Consider the following 17812-nt stretch of genomic DNA (forward strand, 5'->3'; position numbering starts at 1 on the left):
TATTGATCGCTCGTAGCCAAATGGGTTAAATGCGGCCACGGTGGCAAAACTCGGGAGCCAGCAGATGTTTCCTAGCACGGTGTCTGATCCTTAATGCGTTTCTCCGTTATAACATTTAGAACGCTTTCCTCAGAAGGTATACATCAGTTGTTGTATAGAAGCACAGCCAGACAGACAGAAGGTGATACAGGCCTAGTGGTTAATGGTGGTAAAATTACAGTACTGGGGGCATTATGTTTAAGAGGCATACTACTGTGGGAATTATGTGTTAGGGGCATTACTACTGTGGTGTTATGCACACCAGTGCCTGCAGGAAAGTACTGGTGTCAGAACTGTTATGCACTCCAGTGTCTGCAGGAATGTACTGGTGTTTGAACTGTTATGCAAAACAGATGGACTCACAGACAAACTGGGGGATATGACATAACGTACACAGAAGGTGATAGGGTAACAAAATACACACAAAGTGAACAGAGAAGCCCAGAGGCTAAGGAACTGGGTATCTCCCTTGTATTAGAACTGCTCAGATGGAAAAGCAAGATGTTGTGTTTTAATACGTAGAGAACCCGAAATGCTGTTGCTAAGGGCAACAGCAAAACCCTAAAGGGTTACCAACGGGTGTGGCAGTAAACTCCTTGGTCAGAGATGGAATGATAGACACAAGGAGAATCTCCACAATCCTAATTCTCACTTGCAGTGCACAGGTTTTAGCTTACTGCCACTAAACTGACCCCTGACACCTAGCACAGTGAGACAGGATTAGACAGGCAAGTCTTAGAATACAGCCGCAAACTTGCTAAGTTCACAGAGTAGTAACAGAACCCCAGCAAGCTAAACGACTGACTCCAGTCTTACTGCTAGGTCTGGATTGGCAGAGTGTAATACCAAATCCCCAGGCCTATTTGCAGTAAGCAACAAACAAATACAAAGCTACACAGTACTGGCTAACTTTCATGAACTGACTAACCAACAAAGATTCAGCAGCATCTGCTTACCCTGAAAAGAGGCCTTATAAAGCAGGTGCTGTCCACGCCCCACTCAGACCTCACAGACTGTGAGCACAAAAACCAGCACCGGATCCCCTGCCGTGCACAGAGCCTATAACCACTGCACAGCAAAAGACCCGAACCGGAGTATCAGCTGCGCTCAGGTTACTCCACTAGCACTTGTCTCCCGGTTGCCATGACGACGTGGCAGCACAGGGCAGGAGACCCTAACAGTACCCCCCCTCTGACGAGGGGTCAAAGAACCCCTACCACCGGGTTTATCGGGGAACTGCGAGAAGAAAGAGCGTATCAGTCTGGGGGCATGAAGATCACAACTGCGCACCCACGACCGCTCCTCCGGGCCATACCCCTTCCAGTGCACCAAAAATGACAGCCGACCCCGAACCACCTTGGAGTCAAGAATCCTTTCAACAACAAACTCCCTCTGGCCACGTATCAGAAGAGGGGAAGGTCTTCCACTGGAAGAAGGATTACTAATCGCCCGTTTTAAAAGGGAACAATGAAATGTTTTATTGATACCCAAAGAACGGGGCAGATCTAACTGAAATGCCACCGGATTGATAACCCTGGTGATCTTATAAGGGCCGATGAACCGGGGCCCTAACTTATGAGATGGCTGTCTCAACTTCAAATTCTTGGTAGACAACCAGACGAAGTCTCCTAATTTGAAGCTGCAGGGTCTTTTCCGCTTATCAAAAATCCTTTTGGTCACTAATGACACAGACACAAGGGCTTTCTTCACTTTCCGCCAAATACCTCTAAGGACCGAAACCACAGAGGAACCACCAGGCGTGGAGTCCAGGGGGTCAAAAGAATTGGCCTTAGGATGATGCCCATACACACAAAGGAAGGGAGAGATCCCTGTAGCAGAGTGAGCCGCGTTGTTATAGGCAAACTCCGCCATGGACAGATGAGCAACCCAGTCAGTCTGACACTTGGAGACATAACACCTGAGGAACTGCTCCAAGGACTGGTTCACCCTTTCAGTCTGCCCATTAGACTGCGGATGGTAGCCTGACGACAAGCTGACAGAAATCTGGAGATCGGAACAAAATGCCCTCCAGAATTTGGCCACAAACTGGGATCCGCGGTCAGAGACCACATCAAGTGGCAACCCGTGGAGACGCACAACATGCAGCATAAATAATTCAGACAGGCGTCTGGCTGATGGCAGCCCAACCAGTGGAACGAAGTGCGCCATCTTCGAAAACCTGTCAACGACAACCCAGATGGCTGTCATCCCCGAGGATTTGGGCAAGTCCACCACAAAATCCATTGAAATGTGGGTCCATGGCTTAGATGGGATAGAGAGTGGATGTAATGGGCCAACAGGAACCCCTCTAGGAGTCTTATTTCGGGCACAGATGTCACATGCCCGAACCCACTGATCCACATCCTTAGCCACCGAGGGCCACCACACCGCCCTAGATAGCAACTCCCGAGTTCTGGCAATACCCGGGTGACCTGCCGACTTCTTGGCATGGAATTCCAGGAACACTCGCTGTCTTAACCTAGGAGGCACAAACAAAAGACCTACCGGAAGGTCTGGAGGAGCCTGCTCCTGTGCTCTAAGGACTAATGATAAGAGGTCCTGGGTAATGCCCACTTTAATACATGATGGGGAAACAATGGGCAACGGCTCCTCGGTGGTCTCCTGGATTGGAGCAAAACTCCGCGAGAGCGCATCAGCCTTGATGTTTTTTGACCCAGGGCGATATGTTATCAAAAAATTAAAGCGAGCAAAAAACAAAGCCCATCGTGCCTGCCTGGCATTGAGACGCTTCGCTGACTCTAAATATGCCAGATTCTTATGGTCAGTGAGAATTGAGACCACAAACTTAGCCCCCTCAAGCCAGTGTCTCCACTCCTCGAGTGCATCCTTAATAGCCAACAATTCCCGGTTACCCACGTCATAATTCATTTCGGCAGGCGAAAATTTACGGGAAAAGTAAGCACAGGGATGAAGGCGATTATCAGACACTCCCATCTGAGAAAGCACTGCCCCAATACCCATCTCAGAGGCATCCACCTCCACCACAAAAGGACGCTCTGGATCTGGGTGTCGCAGCACCTTGGCCGAAACAAATGCCCTTTTGAGACGGGCAAAAGCCGCTTTAGCCTCACAAGACCAGTGAGCAACATCCGCCCCTTTCTTAGTGAGTGCCACCAAGGGCGCCACTATAGACGAAAATCCAGCGATAAATCGTCTATAAAAATTTGCAAAGCCCAGGAAACGCTGAAGCGCCTTCAAACTAGTGGGCTGCACCCAATCCAGGACTGCCTGTACCTTGGAACCCTCCATTTGGAAACCTTCTGGGGAGATAATATATCCTAGAAATGCGATTTGCTGAACTTCAAATTCGCACTTCTCCAGCTTCGCCCCAAGCCGGTGGTCTCTGAGTTTCTGGAGGACTAAGCGTACATGCTTCTGATGTTCCTCCAGGGAATGGGAGAAGATTAGGATGTCATCTAAGTATACAACTAAGAATCTATCCAAATATTCATAATGCCCTGAGTGGGTATTAAAGGCAGTCTTCCATTCATCCCCCTCTCTTATTCGGATTAGATTGTACGCACCGCGTAGGTCAATCTTAGAAAAAATGGTGGCAGTACGAAGCTGGTCAAACAAGACCGAAATGAGAGGCAGTGGGTATGAGTTTTTAATCGTGATACGGTTCAATTCCCTGAAGTCGATGCAGGGTCGCAACGAACCGTCCTTTTTACCCACGAAGAAGAACCCCGACCCAACTGGAGACTGTGAAGGTCTGATAAATCCCTTAGCCAAGTTCTCCTGAATGTACTCTGCCATAGCCTGAGTCTCAGGACGTGACAGGGAGTACAACCTGCTCTTGGGAAGCTTAGCATTTGGCAACAAATCAATGGCACAGTCATAGGGGCGATGGGGAGGTAGTACCTCTGCAACTTTTTTGGAGAACACGTCCGCAAAATCTGCATAACACCCTGGCAATCCTGGCAAACTTAGCTGCGAGAGCCTGACTGGAAGGCTCAAGCAACTCCTGAAACAATCAGTACCCCAACTAAGAATCTCCCCAGAGACCCAGTCAAATTGAGGATTGTGGGCCCTTAACCAGGGTAACCCCAACACCAATGGGGCAAAAGTACAGACAGTCACATAAAAGGACAATTTTTCAGAGTGTGTGGCTCCAATAAACAAAGAAATCTGGCTAGTGCAAGAGGTAATTTTACCTTGGGATAATGGTTCCCCGTTTAACCCACAAATCTCAATTTCCGATGCCAAGGGTACTAAGGGAACAGAGTGTTTCAGGGCGAATTGGCGGTCCATAAAAACCCCGTCGGCCCCACTGTCCACAAAGGCCTCAGTCTTGACAGTTTGACCGAGGATCTTCAAGGTCACCGGAATGATAAAAGTCTTCTTGGGAAATTCTGACTTCTGGCCTGACAGGATATTTCCCATCACCCTCAGGCCCTGAAGTTTTCCGGCTTTTCTGGGCATGATACTACCACATGACCTTTATTCCCACAGTACAAACACAACCCCTGCTGTCTCCTCCGCGTCTTCTCACGCGAGGAGAGGCGGGTAGCCCCAATCTGCATAGGCTCCTCAGAAAATTCCTCAGAGTCTGAGGTTCCCTTGGGAAGGAAGGAAATCTCAGTCTCCCTTTCAAGCCTACGCTCTCTCAGCCGTCTATCCACCCGGATGGATAACTGCATGAGCTGATCCAAGCTATCAGGCAAGGGATATTGTACCAGTTGGTCCTTTATCTGGTTAGAAAGACCTCTTCGGTACTGGTGTCTCAGGGCTGGGTCATTCCACTGGGTATCATGGGCCAACCTCCGAAACTCCGTACAGTAAACCTCAACTGGCCTTCGCCCTTGCTTAAGGATCGAAATCTGAGCCTCGGCTGAGGCCGTCTTGTCAGGGTCATCATACAACATGCCCAGTGCCGTAAAAAAAGCATCAACACTTTTAAGCGACGGACAGTCAGGCTGCAACCCATATGCCCAGACCTGTGGGTCTCCTTGTAGCAAGGAAATCACTATGCCCACCCGCTGAATCTCCGACCCAGAAGACTGAGGCCTAAGCCGGAAGTATAGCTTGCAGCTCTCCTTGAAACAAAAGAACTGCGAGCGATCTCCAGAAAAACGATCCGGGAGATTTACTTTCGGCTCCTTAACCCCTGCAGGTGCTGCTGCTGCGGGAGCTCCGCCAGCAGCCTGGGAGGTGTGCATTTTAATGGACAAATCATTAAATTGTCGAGTCAGGACCTGCACCTGATCGACCACCTGTTGCAACGTATTTTGAGGGGTATGCTCCATATTCCCACAAAATTTCAACAGGAGTATTAGGCTGCTGAATATGTTATGCACACCAGTGCCTGCAGGAAAGTACTGGTGTCAGAACTGTTATGCACTCCAGTGTCTGCAGGAATGTACTGGTGTTTGAACTGTTATGCAAAACAGATGGACTCACAGACAAACTGGGGGATATGACATAACGTACACAGAAGGTGATAGGGTAACAAAATACACACAAAGTGAACAGAGAAGCCCAGAGGCTAAGGAACTGGGTATCTCCCTTGTATTAGAACTGCTCAGATGGAAAAGCAAGATGTTGTGTTTTAATACGTAGAGAACCCGAAATGCTGTTGCTAAGGGCAACAGCAAAACCCTAAAGGGTTACCAACGGGTGTGGCAGTAAACTCCTTGGTCAGAGATGGAATGATAGACACAAGGAGAATCTCCACAATCCTAATTCTCACTTGCAGTGCACAGGTTTTAGCTTACTGCCACTAAACTGACCCCTGACACCTAGCACAGTGAGACAGGATTAGACAGGCAAGTCTTAGAATACAGCCGCAAACTTGCTAAGTTCACAGAGTAGTAACAGAACCCCAGCAAGCTAAACGACTGACTCCAGTCTTACTGCTAGGTCTGGATTGGCAGAGTGTAATACCAAATCCCCAGGCCTATTTGCAGTAAGCAACAAACAAATACAAAGCTACACAGTACTGGCTAACTTTCATGAACTGACTAACCAACAAAGATTCAGCAGCATCTGCTTACCCTGAAAAGAGGCCTTATAAAGCAGGTGCTGTCCACGCCCCACTCAGACCTCACAGACTGTGAGCACAAAAACCAGCACCGGATCCCCTGCCGTGCACAGAGCCTATAACCACTGCACAGCAAAAGACCCGAACCGGAGTATAAGCTGCGCTCAGGTTATTCCACTAGCACTTGTCTCCCGGTTGCCATGACGACGTGGCAGCACAGGGCAGGAGACCCTAACATGTGGGCATTATGTATAAGCAGCACTACTACTGTGGGCATTATGTGTATAAGGGGCACTTTTGTGTGCATTATGTGTAAGGAGCATTACTACTGTATGCATTATGTGTATAAGTGGCACTACTACTGTGGGCATTGTGTGTAAGGAGCATTACTACATGGGCTTTAGGTGTACGGGCCCTACTACTGTGGGCATTATGTATAGGGGCACTACTGTGTGTCGTAACGTGCGTAAGGGGCACTGCTATATGTTGGAATGTGAATAAGGAACACTAATACTGTATGTCATAATACATGGATCAGGAGCACTACATGTGGTATACAGGTTGAGTATCCCTTATCCAAAATGCTTGGGACCAGAGGTATTTTGGATATCGGATTTTTCCATAATTTGGAATAATTGCATACCATAATGAGATATCATGGTGATGGGACCTAAATCTAAGCACAGAATGAATTTATGTTACATATACACCTTATACACACAGCCAATATCATTTTAGCCAATATTTTTTATAACTTTGTGCATTAAACAAAGTGTGTCTACATTCACACAATTCATTTATGTTTCATATACACCTTATACACACAGCCTGAAGGTCATTTAATACAATATTTTTAATTACTTTGTGTATTAAACAAAGTTTGTGTACACTGAGCCATCAAAAAACAAAGGTTTCACTATCTCACTCTCACTCAAAAAAGTCCGTATTTCGGAATATTCCGTATTTCGGAATATTTGGATATGGGATACTCAACCTGTATTGTGAATAAGATTGTGCTACTGTGTGGCGTAATTTGAATTGGGGCTACTATTGTGTGGCCACACCCCTGACTTGTCAGACCACACCCCTTTTTTTGTTGCACGCACAGTCCCTTTATAAAGTTTATCCCATCAAGGGGCACCAAAAAAATTAAGTTTGGGCCGGGCCTGCTGATAGGCAACGCCATAGTGTAAGCTAAAGCAGCCTGTGGGCTCCATTCTGTCCACCCTCCCAACCCCCCATCCCTTCTCCGCACAGCTTGCATATGTGCAGAAAGAGCCGTCATTTGCTTTTATATTCAAAGAACAAGACTGCAGCTATGCTAACTGGATGTACGCTTTGGGGTGCTGAGTTGGAAATCTTGGTGTGGAATCTTGATGTTGTCCTGGGTTGTGGCTTGACATTTAAACATCAGGGGGATATCATGGGGAACATGGGGCCTAGTTCAGCTGTGGTTGGAGGTGGCATCACTGCTACTTCCTTGGAAACAACAGTGATGCACTAGTATGGTAATGCAGCAGGAGGCGAATGGTGTAAGTAGATGCCTCCTGCTTGCATTAGTGATCCAGTGCAGTGTCCTATGATGCAGCATAGGATCAACTGCAACATCATCAGCTGTGGGTCACGCAAGCTCTGACCGATAGGCCAGGAAATCTCCATCTTCCAACGGAGCTCTTGGCCTCAGCACTGCCCCCAAATCTGCAGTGACACATCTCTGTTTCAGGAAATAGAGGTTGCCACTGCTCCCAAATGGCTGCAGACTGTCACTCTGACATCTGCAGCATAGTGCGTACAGGGACGCAGGACCTGTACAGCACATGCGTCATTCGACTCAGATCTCTTAGGATCTGAATTAGACCCATGGTTTGGTCTACTGATCTGCGCTGCTGGCTAGAGTGGAGGGGACCTGCACGGAGACTGCCATGATTCCTTTCTGTCCACGGTACATGAAGCAGCTTCTGATTCCTTTAACCCCAATTTACCTACTTAATTTTGATGATGAAGGATTATTGGCACTACCTAGAAATTCCCCTTCATTTGAGGCTTGAGATTTTAGCTTTGCGGCTCTGTCTCTCTGGAACTTGATGCCTTGCGCTGAGGACTTAGACGGACACTGTCCATACACGGTGTAATACCGCTTGGTGTGTATCCAGATGCCACCATCGCTTGTACCACTGTTCGCACCATCAAAACTTCCACCAGTCTTATGGCAGATTACCTGTCTGTGTATGGCCGCCTATATGAACGATTCTGCATCTATGGACACAACTACTATCAGCTACATGTCTGTGATACTCACATATGATGCAAGATCTCTGTCTGTCTGTTTAGCCACCCCCCTGTTACCTCCCAGTATCTGACCCAGGGACGCCCCAGGCATTTCTGCTACCATGCGACTAACCTTGTACCGCAAAACTGTACAAACAAAATCATGCATGGTAAAACTCCGGCGCATATGCAGACAACAAACATCGTCGCTGTGTCCAACTCAAAATCAGGCCCTTTATGTTCCACCGTCAGGAGCCTGGATGAAATGCTGTGCGATTAGTTACATTTCTATTTTCTTTCTACTTCCCTATCGATGGTTGGGCCTTGACATATTTATAACAGGTTGGGAATGAAATGCTGGCTGACGGGATTACAACGATCAGAAGGCCAACGGCAACATCTCGACAGTCAAAATCCCGGCATGGGGTGTTAATAAATCTAACCCTCCCCCTACCCTACCCTAACACTCCCTTTTAGTTGCCTAACCATAACCCCCAACTTGGGTGGTGCCTAAACCTAACCTACTCTCCCCACACCCTAAACCTGTCTCACCCCAGCAGCCTAACCTTAACCCCTTCCTTTCCCAGGTGGTACCAAACCCTAACCCCACCTCCCCACACCCTAAACCTAACCCTCTGCCCCGCACCCTAATCCTAAATTCCTCGGGGGTTGACTTAACCTGAACACCCCATCACCAGCATAGTACTTACCCGGTCCGCTGTGTTGACTATTGGGATCGCGACGGTTGGGATTCCAGCATTGATATTCTGTACCCTATCGAGATTCCAACGTCAGTATTCCACTATGTGTTGGGATTCCAGCGCCGGTATCTCCTGCACCAGGATCCTGACCATTGGGATGGTAACCCCCTCCCATTTATAACATACTTGCCTACATTTTCTGTCTCCTCTCACATCATTAGGCCTCACCCTCAACTCGAGAAAACTGACACGATTCGTGGGTCTGCCGGGAGAGCACAGTTCTAAATGCTGCAATTTGCATCAGTTAGCCTTGCCCCCTTCGCCAAGGGACGCAATTTGGAAGCTGGTAAAATGCAGGAGATTTGCCTATATTCCGTGGGTGTGGGGGACTACCCAAAAATTCAGGAGTCTCCCGCAACTTTCGAGAGAGTAGAGTATGATTTATAACAAAGAAATCATTGTTAAGTTGGGTACACACTGACCAATATATATCGGCCGTTCTATTGAACGACTGATATATCGCTGGCCCGTCGGCCAGGTTGTACCAACAATAGGTCTGTGAACGCCGTAATTCTTCATACATATCGCGTCGGCCCTGCTGCGCACACGATGACCAATGTATCAATAGATATATTGGTGCATCGTTGTATGTGTACGGGCGGTCGGCATGTTGCAGAGGCCGCTGGTGATGGACAGCTCAACTAGGTGGGGGAATGTATATGCCCGTCCAGTTCGGGCAGTGTGTATGCACAACACACTGCCCGATCCGCCTATAGATATATTTGAAGATCCATTGATCTGCAGATACAGTATATCTATCAGTGTGTACATATTAGGAAATCTTGTTTAAAAGTTTTTGTCATTTATCATAAAATAGTGTTTTGAATTATGTTATTTTTTAGTAAGCAATAGTATTTTTTGCAGCTGTAGTATATTGTAAAATATTTTTGTTTATTTACCAATTTTAAGGTGGAGTTTTCAACATATTCAATGCATACAGAGACTCCATTCTAGTTTTAACCAGAAAAGGGCTCAACACACCTACTGTATCTGCACAAAGACTGTTCTGTTTTAAACTAAAAATAATGTTTTTTACTAATACTATCTTGTGATGCTTTATTGTGTATTATAAACAAATTACATACCGTTAATTCAACCCAATTGGAGTGATATTTCTGTTCATCACAGTCCCGTTTTCTGGGTTTGGGACACATTTTCCTTTTAGTACATCCCGCCCTATTAGTCATCATTTTCATAAGGATTTTAAATTTAGTTTTAGTCTTACTCGCTTACTTAAAATTGTAGTTGGTTTAAAATAAAGTCACATTTTAGGGGGGCATCCAAATACTGTAGCTGCAATCAATTTTTGGCTAATAAAACCAGTCGATGGTTATTAGTCGATGGTTACTATCTTCAGAAAAAGGACCTGCTACTGTGCGATAACACATGGGATCTGGGATAAGTTATCTGTCCCATGTGGTATTGTGGCTCAGAGAGCTGCTTATAGCAGATTATACTTTGCGTGCCTGATACACCCAAAGCATAATCCCTGGTAAGTGCCAGCTAGCGGGGTTTATTGGATAGTCCCCGGCTACCTATTTGCAGCGATAAATTACCACTGCTAATAGGATACCATCCATAGTCTCTTTATGTTTATGTTTTTCTTTGTTTTAGTCAAGATTTAATCAGTTGATCTCAGTTTTCATTTTAGTCTATTTTTGTTTTAGTCATAACTTTTGCAAACAGTTTAATGATATTTTACTTGATTTGCTGAAGAACATTTCTCTAAAATTCCCTTGAGAAATTTGCTTACCTTTAACTATGTGTTTATGTAATCTTGGCTCAGTAGTCTGAGAAAGTATTACATACTGAGTCTGACTTACCTTAGCACTCCAATATATCATATACAAATGAATGCCTTAAGTTTCTTAGAACAAACAAGTGCAATACACAATCATATTTCCTTCAAAGCAGGTTACATTTATTTTCTGCAAATATCTAGAATACATAATTGTTCTTTCAAAATGTTAAATCCTATTTCCTGTGTTAATTGTGACAAAGATTTTAAATGTAGTTTTAGTTTTAGTCACTTTCTTGCTTTGTTTTAGTCAAGATTAAGTCTGTGGATCTCAGTTTTCATTTTGGTCTAATTTTAGCCCTGAAATAAAACAATTTTTTTTAGTCAACATTTTGCCGACAAAATTACCACTGCTCACTACTGGATTTTGACACACATTATTTGGTACACAAACCAGTTGCCCAAATTCTTCTTTGCATAATCCAAAACAGTGTCAGAAATTTTGTACATTTCCCAGAATAAAAAACATTGCAAATCACCGCAAACATATTTGAGGTTTGGACAGTGAGTATCATCAGTGTCAGATGTTACACTGACAAAGAAAATGTATGTTAAGGGGATACAACTACATTATTATGACACTGAAACCATAGGAACTTCTCACTAATTACTTCCTTTCAAGGAAATTTTAGGGCTGAATCACAAGATGAGGTTATTTACATTATTACTGTGTTAGACCAGTAATACCTAGGTCATACTTTCTACAGGATGTAATATGTTAGCTTACTAAGGCAAGTCTACTGAGGCTTCCTCCACAATATTCCACACAATCATAATGTAAAAAATATATATTTAGGAGCCACCAAACAACACACTACTGCATTATAGAGTCAGAATTTTTGTAACCACTTAAGTGCACTAAACAGATTCTTTTGTCAGCAAACTTTGTCTGTGTTAAAATCTGTACAATGGGCCTAATTCAAGGTTGATTTCAAAATAAAATTATCCTCTAATGGCCAAAACCATGTGCAGTGCAGGTGGGACAGATATAACATGTGCAGAGAGAGTTAGATTTGGGTGGAGTGTGTTCAAACTAAAATCTAAATAGCAGAGTAAAAATAAAGCTGCCAGTATTTACCCTGCACAGAAACAATATAACCCACCCAAATCTAACTCTCTCTGCAAATGTTATATCTGCCCCTCCTGCAGTGCACACAGTTTTGGCCATTAGGAGAAAATATTATTTTGCAATCAACCTTGAATTAGGCCCAATGTCACTTAAACATGATTTATAAATATAAAATCAGGACAACAGCCCTAATGTAGCTGGACAGATTTTATTACCATACTACTTAGTTACTAAGACACAGGGTCAGACTGGCCCACCGGGGAACAGGGGGAAACCCCTGGTTAGCCCCACCTCCACCTCTAGGGATCAGGTTCCAGACTCTATCCTAGTGCACTTACATTATACATTATACTGCACAGGACTATGGTGTATGCTCTACAGTCCAATGCTGTTATTAATCTTGTACATTTCCATGCATGCACTAGCAGTGTTTACTATATAATTATATACAGTACAGGTTGAGTATCCCTTATCCAAAATGCTTGGACCAGAGGTATTTTGGATATGGGATTTTTCCGTATTTTGGAATAATTGCATACCATAATGAGATATCATGGTGATGGGACCTAAATCTAAGCACAAAATGCATTTATGTTACATATACACCTTATACACACAGCCTGAAGGTCATTTTAGCCAATATTTTTTATAACTTTGTGCATTAAGCAAAGTGTGTGTACATTCACACAATTCATTTATGTTTCATATACACCTTATATACACAGTCTGAAGGTCATTTAATACAATATTTTTAATAACTTTGTGTATTAAACAAAGTTTGTGTACATTGAGCCATCAAAAAACAAAGGTTTCACTATCTCACTCTCACTCAAAAAACTCCGTATTTCGGAATATTCCGTATTTCGGAATATTTGGATATGGGATACTCAACCTGTATATATTTATCAAGGGGCCCAGACCATACACTTTTTGAATGGCTAGCCTCTGTGGTGGCTGACCACACCCCACCCGGATCCTGGACAAACCCTTAAGCATGGGCCCCTACACCTACATTCACCGGTGAGTCCTTCATGCCCCAGTTCGACACTGCTAAGACACCCCCTTTGTTACTGTATGTAGAAATTGATGTCCATTCAGTGCAGGCGTTTCCTTGAACTTTTAAATATGTTCTGCATAGAGTTTAATCAGACTGTTTTCCTGAATGGTATTTTTGAGATGTGTATAACGGAGTATGTGCACCTTTTTGTTTTCAGTTGTCACCATCTGATTGTGATGTTGCTGGAAGTGTGTGGGAACAATACAAACTGGCTCCTCATCAGATCATTGACACAGTTGTGTGGGGAGACATCACGCTGTGCTGAAAAGTTAAGGTATAAAAAGGCCTTCTATAGTATGTTCAAACATTCGGCATGTTTATAAAGTTGTTGTTTTTTTCTACCCAATCTTGTTCTCCAAGCGTTTACATCTATTTCAATCCTAATTCTCCAAAGGAAGATTTCGTAAAGCTTGTAATAATGGAATATTGGGGTGTTGCCCATTGCAACCAATTAGATATTAGCTATAATTTCTCTATTACATTCTAGAAAATTATAAAATCTGACTGGTTGCTATTAGCAATGTCACTTGTTTGTTTAAGAAGCTTTAGTAAATATACCTCTCAGATACAAGATCAATATTAAGTCCTATCTCTATACTCAGGGGCCTATTTATCAAAACATATTTGCTGGATATCACCTAAAATGGGAATTTTTGTGGGGTACCTGGCACCTGCACATATAAAGTTTTACTTAACTGTATCTACAGGGGACCACAGCAGATATTGGTCCCCCCTTTTTTATTACAAAACCAGTCCCCTTGTAGCATTCTGGACCTTGGACCCTGTAGCTAACGTCATCTTCAGATGGTGTTAGCCGTTGTAGACTTTGGGCTACACATCGCAAAATTTACCAGGAGAGGGATCAATAGAATCCCTCCCCAGCAATGGCTGCTCACTCATGCATAGGCTTACCATACTATCTCTTTAAACTGGAACACTAATGCATTACACAGGCTATGTGGCTGGCTGACTTCAAACCTGCATTTCACCTGGTTGTAATCAGCCACAGAACCTGTGTAAAGTGAATAGTGGATGGTCAATGAATAGGCGTATCACACCCCACACCAACAGCCAAGAAGTCTATAAGAAGTTACACCCCAACTTCAGAACCATAGAGACAAACAATTGAAACTTCAATAGGCGCTGATTAGGATTACATGCAACAGAAATATAGATGAGGATTTGCACCCCCTAACATAATTTTTATAGAAAAAAAACCTTCCTTACGTAATAAATCAGTTCATTGAAGATCTGGACAATGAATCAGAAATTTCTTTTAATCCTGTTTGATTTTGAAGTTGTTCATCTGTTCGATTCTCAAGATGATACCCCAAAATGGAAGGAGGAAAAAATATAGTGCAGTACTGTATATACACCAATTGATGAATTTACTGAGCGTTTGCACTCACAATCAATAGGAATAAATAGGCACGTATCTCACTTAACTGTGAGTAATTACAGACGTCCTCCACTTCAGACGCTGGATGTCCTTATTCTATAGGGATGATTAGTGCGAAGCACTCGTTTTCAGTGACCCCAAAAGTGAAGGAACAAGTAATAGTGCAAATACGTTTTTTGAAAACAGATAAAATGTATTTCATAAATCACACTCACAAAAATAAAACATATACTGTGTGTAGACCCGGAATTGTGGAGGGATGAAATACTCTAGCACGTGGATTTGTCCGGACCTGATCCAGCGTCTTTTTCCATCCTTGAGGAGCGTTTATTTCTTTCCACAATTTTTGGAAAACCCACTGTGTGGTAGATATGCCTTTATATGTTTTATTTTTGTGAGTGTGATTTATTAAATACATTTTATCTGTTTTCAAAAAACGTATTTGCACTACAGTATTACTTATTCCTTCACTTTTGGGGTCAGTAAATTCATCAATTGGTGTATATACAGTACTGCACTATATTTTTTACTCCTTCCATTTTTGGGTATCCTCTTGAGAATCGAACAGATGAAGAACTTCAAAATCAAACAGGATTAAAAGAAATTTCTGATTCATCGTCCAGATGTTCAATGAGCTGATTTATTACATAAGGAAGGTTTTTTTCTATAATAAAATTATGTTAGGGGGTGCAAATCCTAATCTATATTTGTGTTGCATGTAATCCTAATCAGCGCCTATTGAAGTTTCAATTGTTTCTCTCTATTTACAGAACCTGTGTAATCCAAGAGCCTCCTGGTTTAAAGTGATGTTATGGTAAGCCTACTCATGCATAAAATGCTGTCTGCGCATATGCAATAGCGTGGCTGAACCCCTGTACGGGCATTTGTATTGTAATAAATTTAGGCATAAACAACAAGACATTATAATTACCGAATTTAAAACCCAATTAATAAATATGCCCCTTAGACTTTAAAATGTATGTTTGATTAATAGCATATATTCTTTTTCACTCTACAGTGGGCCTATTTAGTTGAATTTCCTGGGCAAACTCCAGTTCAACATTGGCAACACCTATTGTGTAACCTATAGCCAAGTGCCTACTTATAGTTCAAGCGCTAGGTATTGGATACATCTGCAGCTACAGCCAGGAGAACAATCTATTTCATGGCATCATAAACAACAGCTTGTTGGTCAATAAGTTCTCTTTGCTAGGCCAGTGAACTCTAACAGCAACTTTCAATGCCAGCTACAATGTATAATGGCCAGAGTTTAGACAAGCCGGCTGTGATTTTTGACAGCGGATCTGGACTATGTAAAGCTGGAATATCTGGTGACACCACCCCAAGATCATTAATCCCCTCAGTGGTTGGCCGTTGTAGGAACAGTCTCACTTTGATAGGAGCCAAGAAGAAACCGTTCTATATAGGACATGAAGCTCAGGCCTTAAGAGGGATCCTATCATTTAAGCACCCAATGGAGCATGGCATAGTGACATCTTGGCCAGACATGGAAAAAATCTGGAAGCACGTTTACAATTGTGAGCTTCAGATTGAACCCAGCGAAAGACCAGTTATGTTAACAGAAGCTCCATTAAATCCAATTTCACAACGCGAGAGGACAGCTGAAGTAATGTTCGAGACTTTCAGAGTCCCAGCCATGCACATAGCATTGCAGCCCACCTTGCCTCTCTACGCTAATGGCCGCATGACAGGCTTAGTTGTGGAGTGCGGAGATGGCGTCACCCACACCTTTCCCATTTTTGAAGGCTTTTTTATGGCACATGCTGGGAAACGCCTTGATGTTGCCGGTCGAGACATTACAAAATATTTCACAAGGCTTCTACTGGAGTCAGGAACATCCCTCGTTAGCAGCTCAGAGAAAGAGATCGCCAAAGAAATAAAGGAAGAGCTTTGCTATGTGGCTTTGGACCTATGTGAGGAAATGAACAAAGACCCCAAATATGTTTTGAATAACTATAGCCTTCCAGATGGCAATGTCATCGTCGTTGGCAATCAACGGTTTCGCGCACCGGAGATCCTATTTTCACCATGTAACATTGGTGTAGAGGCACCCGGATTGCACAAAATGATTTTTAATAGTATTCAGAAGTGTGACCGAGATGTTCGGGGGGCTCTTTATAGCAACATTATATTGTCCGGTGGTTCCACACTCTTCTTGGGAATGGAAGATAGGATTTGCAAGGAGATGAAAGCACTGACTCCTGGCGGGGTTCAGGTAAACATAATAGCCCCAAACCAGAGGCTATTTTCTGTCTGGATCGGAGCCTCTGTCCTGACAAGCTTAAAATCTTTTAGGGATATGTGGGTCACTTCAGCTGATTACAAAGAATTTGGCCCATTGGCAGTACACAGAAGTTATAGTTAAAAACATGTAATCCTGTTTTGCCATGTTATGTATTAGGATAAATGTGAAGCTGAATAAAAAAAAAAAAAACCACAGCATAACAATTTACGGACTTTATGTTTCTTCAGCAGCTTCACTTCGTTAAATCTTAGCAATGAAATTACATATTTTCATATGAATGGCAAAGTAAAAAAAGTGAAACAAGTCATATATTTGTGCTGTTGGAGGAACCTGCTTGTTCCACTTTCAAGCCCCCAGAGGTAAATTTACTGAAACAACGATTTTGTCATACTGCCGGTTTGCAGATGTTTTTCAGGCATATTTACTATGACACAGGACCTAATTCAGAGATGTACGTAAACCGATACATCTCCATTGGCGTGAGATCAGCTCAGATGTAGACCTACGCATGTGCAGATCTCATTCTAAAAGAAGACTCGCAGTTCGGTCAGTGTTTCAGAAAATGGGGGAATGTTGGCCCAGTGGCATCACTACAGGGGTGCGGGGATTGGGGTCCGTGCCTGGGTGTCACCCGCCAAGGGTGACATCAAAATGCTGGGTTTTCCTCAGTGACAGGAGCCGGGTGGTGCACTGTAACATTATGTGCACCACCCGGCTCCTGTGACAGTGTAGGAGCCTGCACTGCAAACTAGCATCTACGTGGGCCCCCAGAGTGATAATATGCGGGTGTCGGGCAATAAGGTCATGTCCCCTCCCTGTGAAGCCACACCCTGTTCCTATAAGGCCACACTGCTTTGCCAGCGTACACCTTCAGCGTGCACATGGGGTATTTCCGCCACACCAGGTGTCAAAAAAGCATTGCGACACCACTGTGTCAGCCCCATTTTCTTGCAGCATACAAAAGCAGCCATCCTAAGTAACCTGAGGGATACTCAGGTGACAAATGTTCCTGCAGATGATCCAGTGCTGCCTATTTGGATGCAGCTGTGGATCAGGGAGGCCAGCAGGAAGCGTCCATTTACACAAGACTCCTCCTGAATTTGTCATGATTGGCCAGCTGATTCTCCAGATACTGCAATCTGAAAATCGCTGCC

At 43.8% G+C, this 17812-nt stretch overlaps 1 protein-coding gene across 4 annotated transcripts in view; it reads left to right on the plus strand.

The window, feature by feature from the left end:
• The window catches only part of ACTRT2 (actin related protein T2), a 30653-nt gene extending 13790 nt beyond the window's left edge, over positions 1–16863 (plus strand). For 3 of the 4 annotated variants that reach the window (XM_063943338.1, XM_063943339.1, XM_063943340.1), the window contains exons 2-3: positions 13151–13267; positions 15411–16863. In XM_063943338.1, coding sequence (XP_063799408.1) covers positions 15633–16778 — 1146 coding nt within the window. In that variant the 5' untranslated portion in view covers positions 13151–13267; positions 15411–15632 and the 3' untranslated portion in view covers positions 16779–16863. Of the gene's footprint in view, positions 1–13150; positions 13268–15162; positions 15207–15410 lie in introns of all 4 variants that reach the window. The other variant, XM_063943341.1, reaches the window with a different exon arrangement.
• Positions 16864–17812: the final 949 nt, after the last annotated feature.

The sequence above is a fragment of the Pseudophryne corroboree genome, chromosome 10 (genome assembly GCF_028390025.1).
Source record: "Pseudophryne corroboree isolate aPseCor3 chromosome 10, aPseCor3.hap2, whole genome shotgun sequence".
NCBI classification, from domain to species: domain Eukaryota; kingdom Metazoa; phylum Chordata; class Amphibia; order Anura; family Myobatrachidae; genus Pseudophryne; species Pseudophryne corroboree.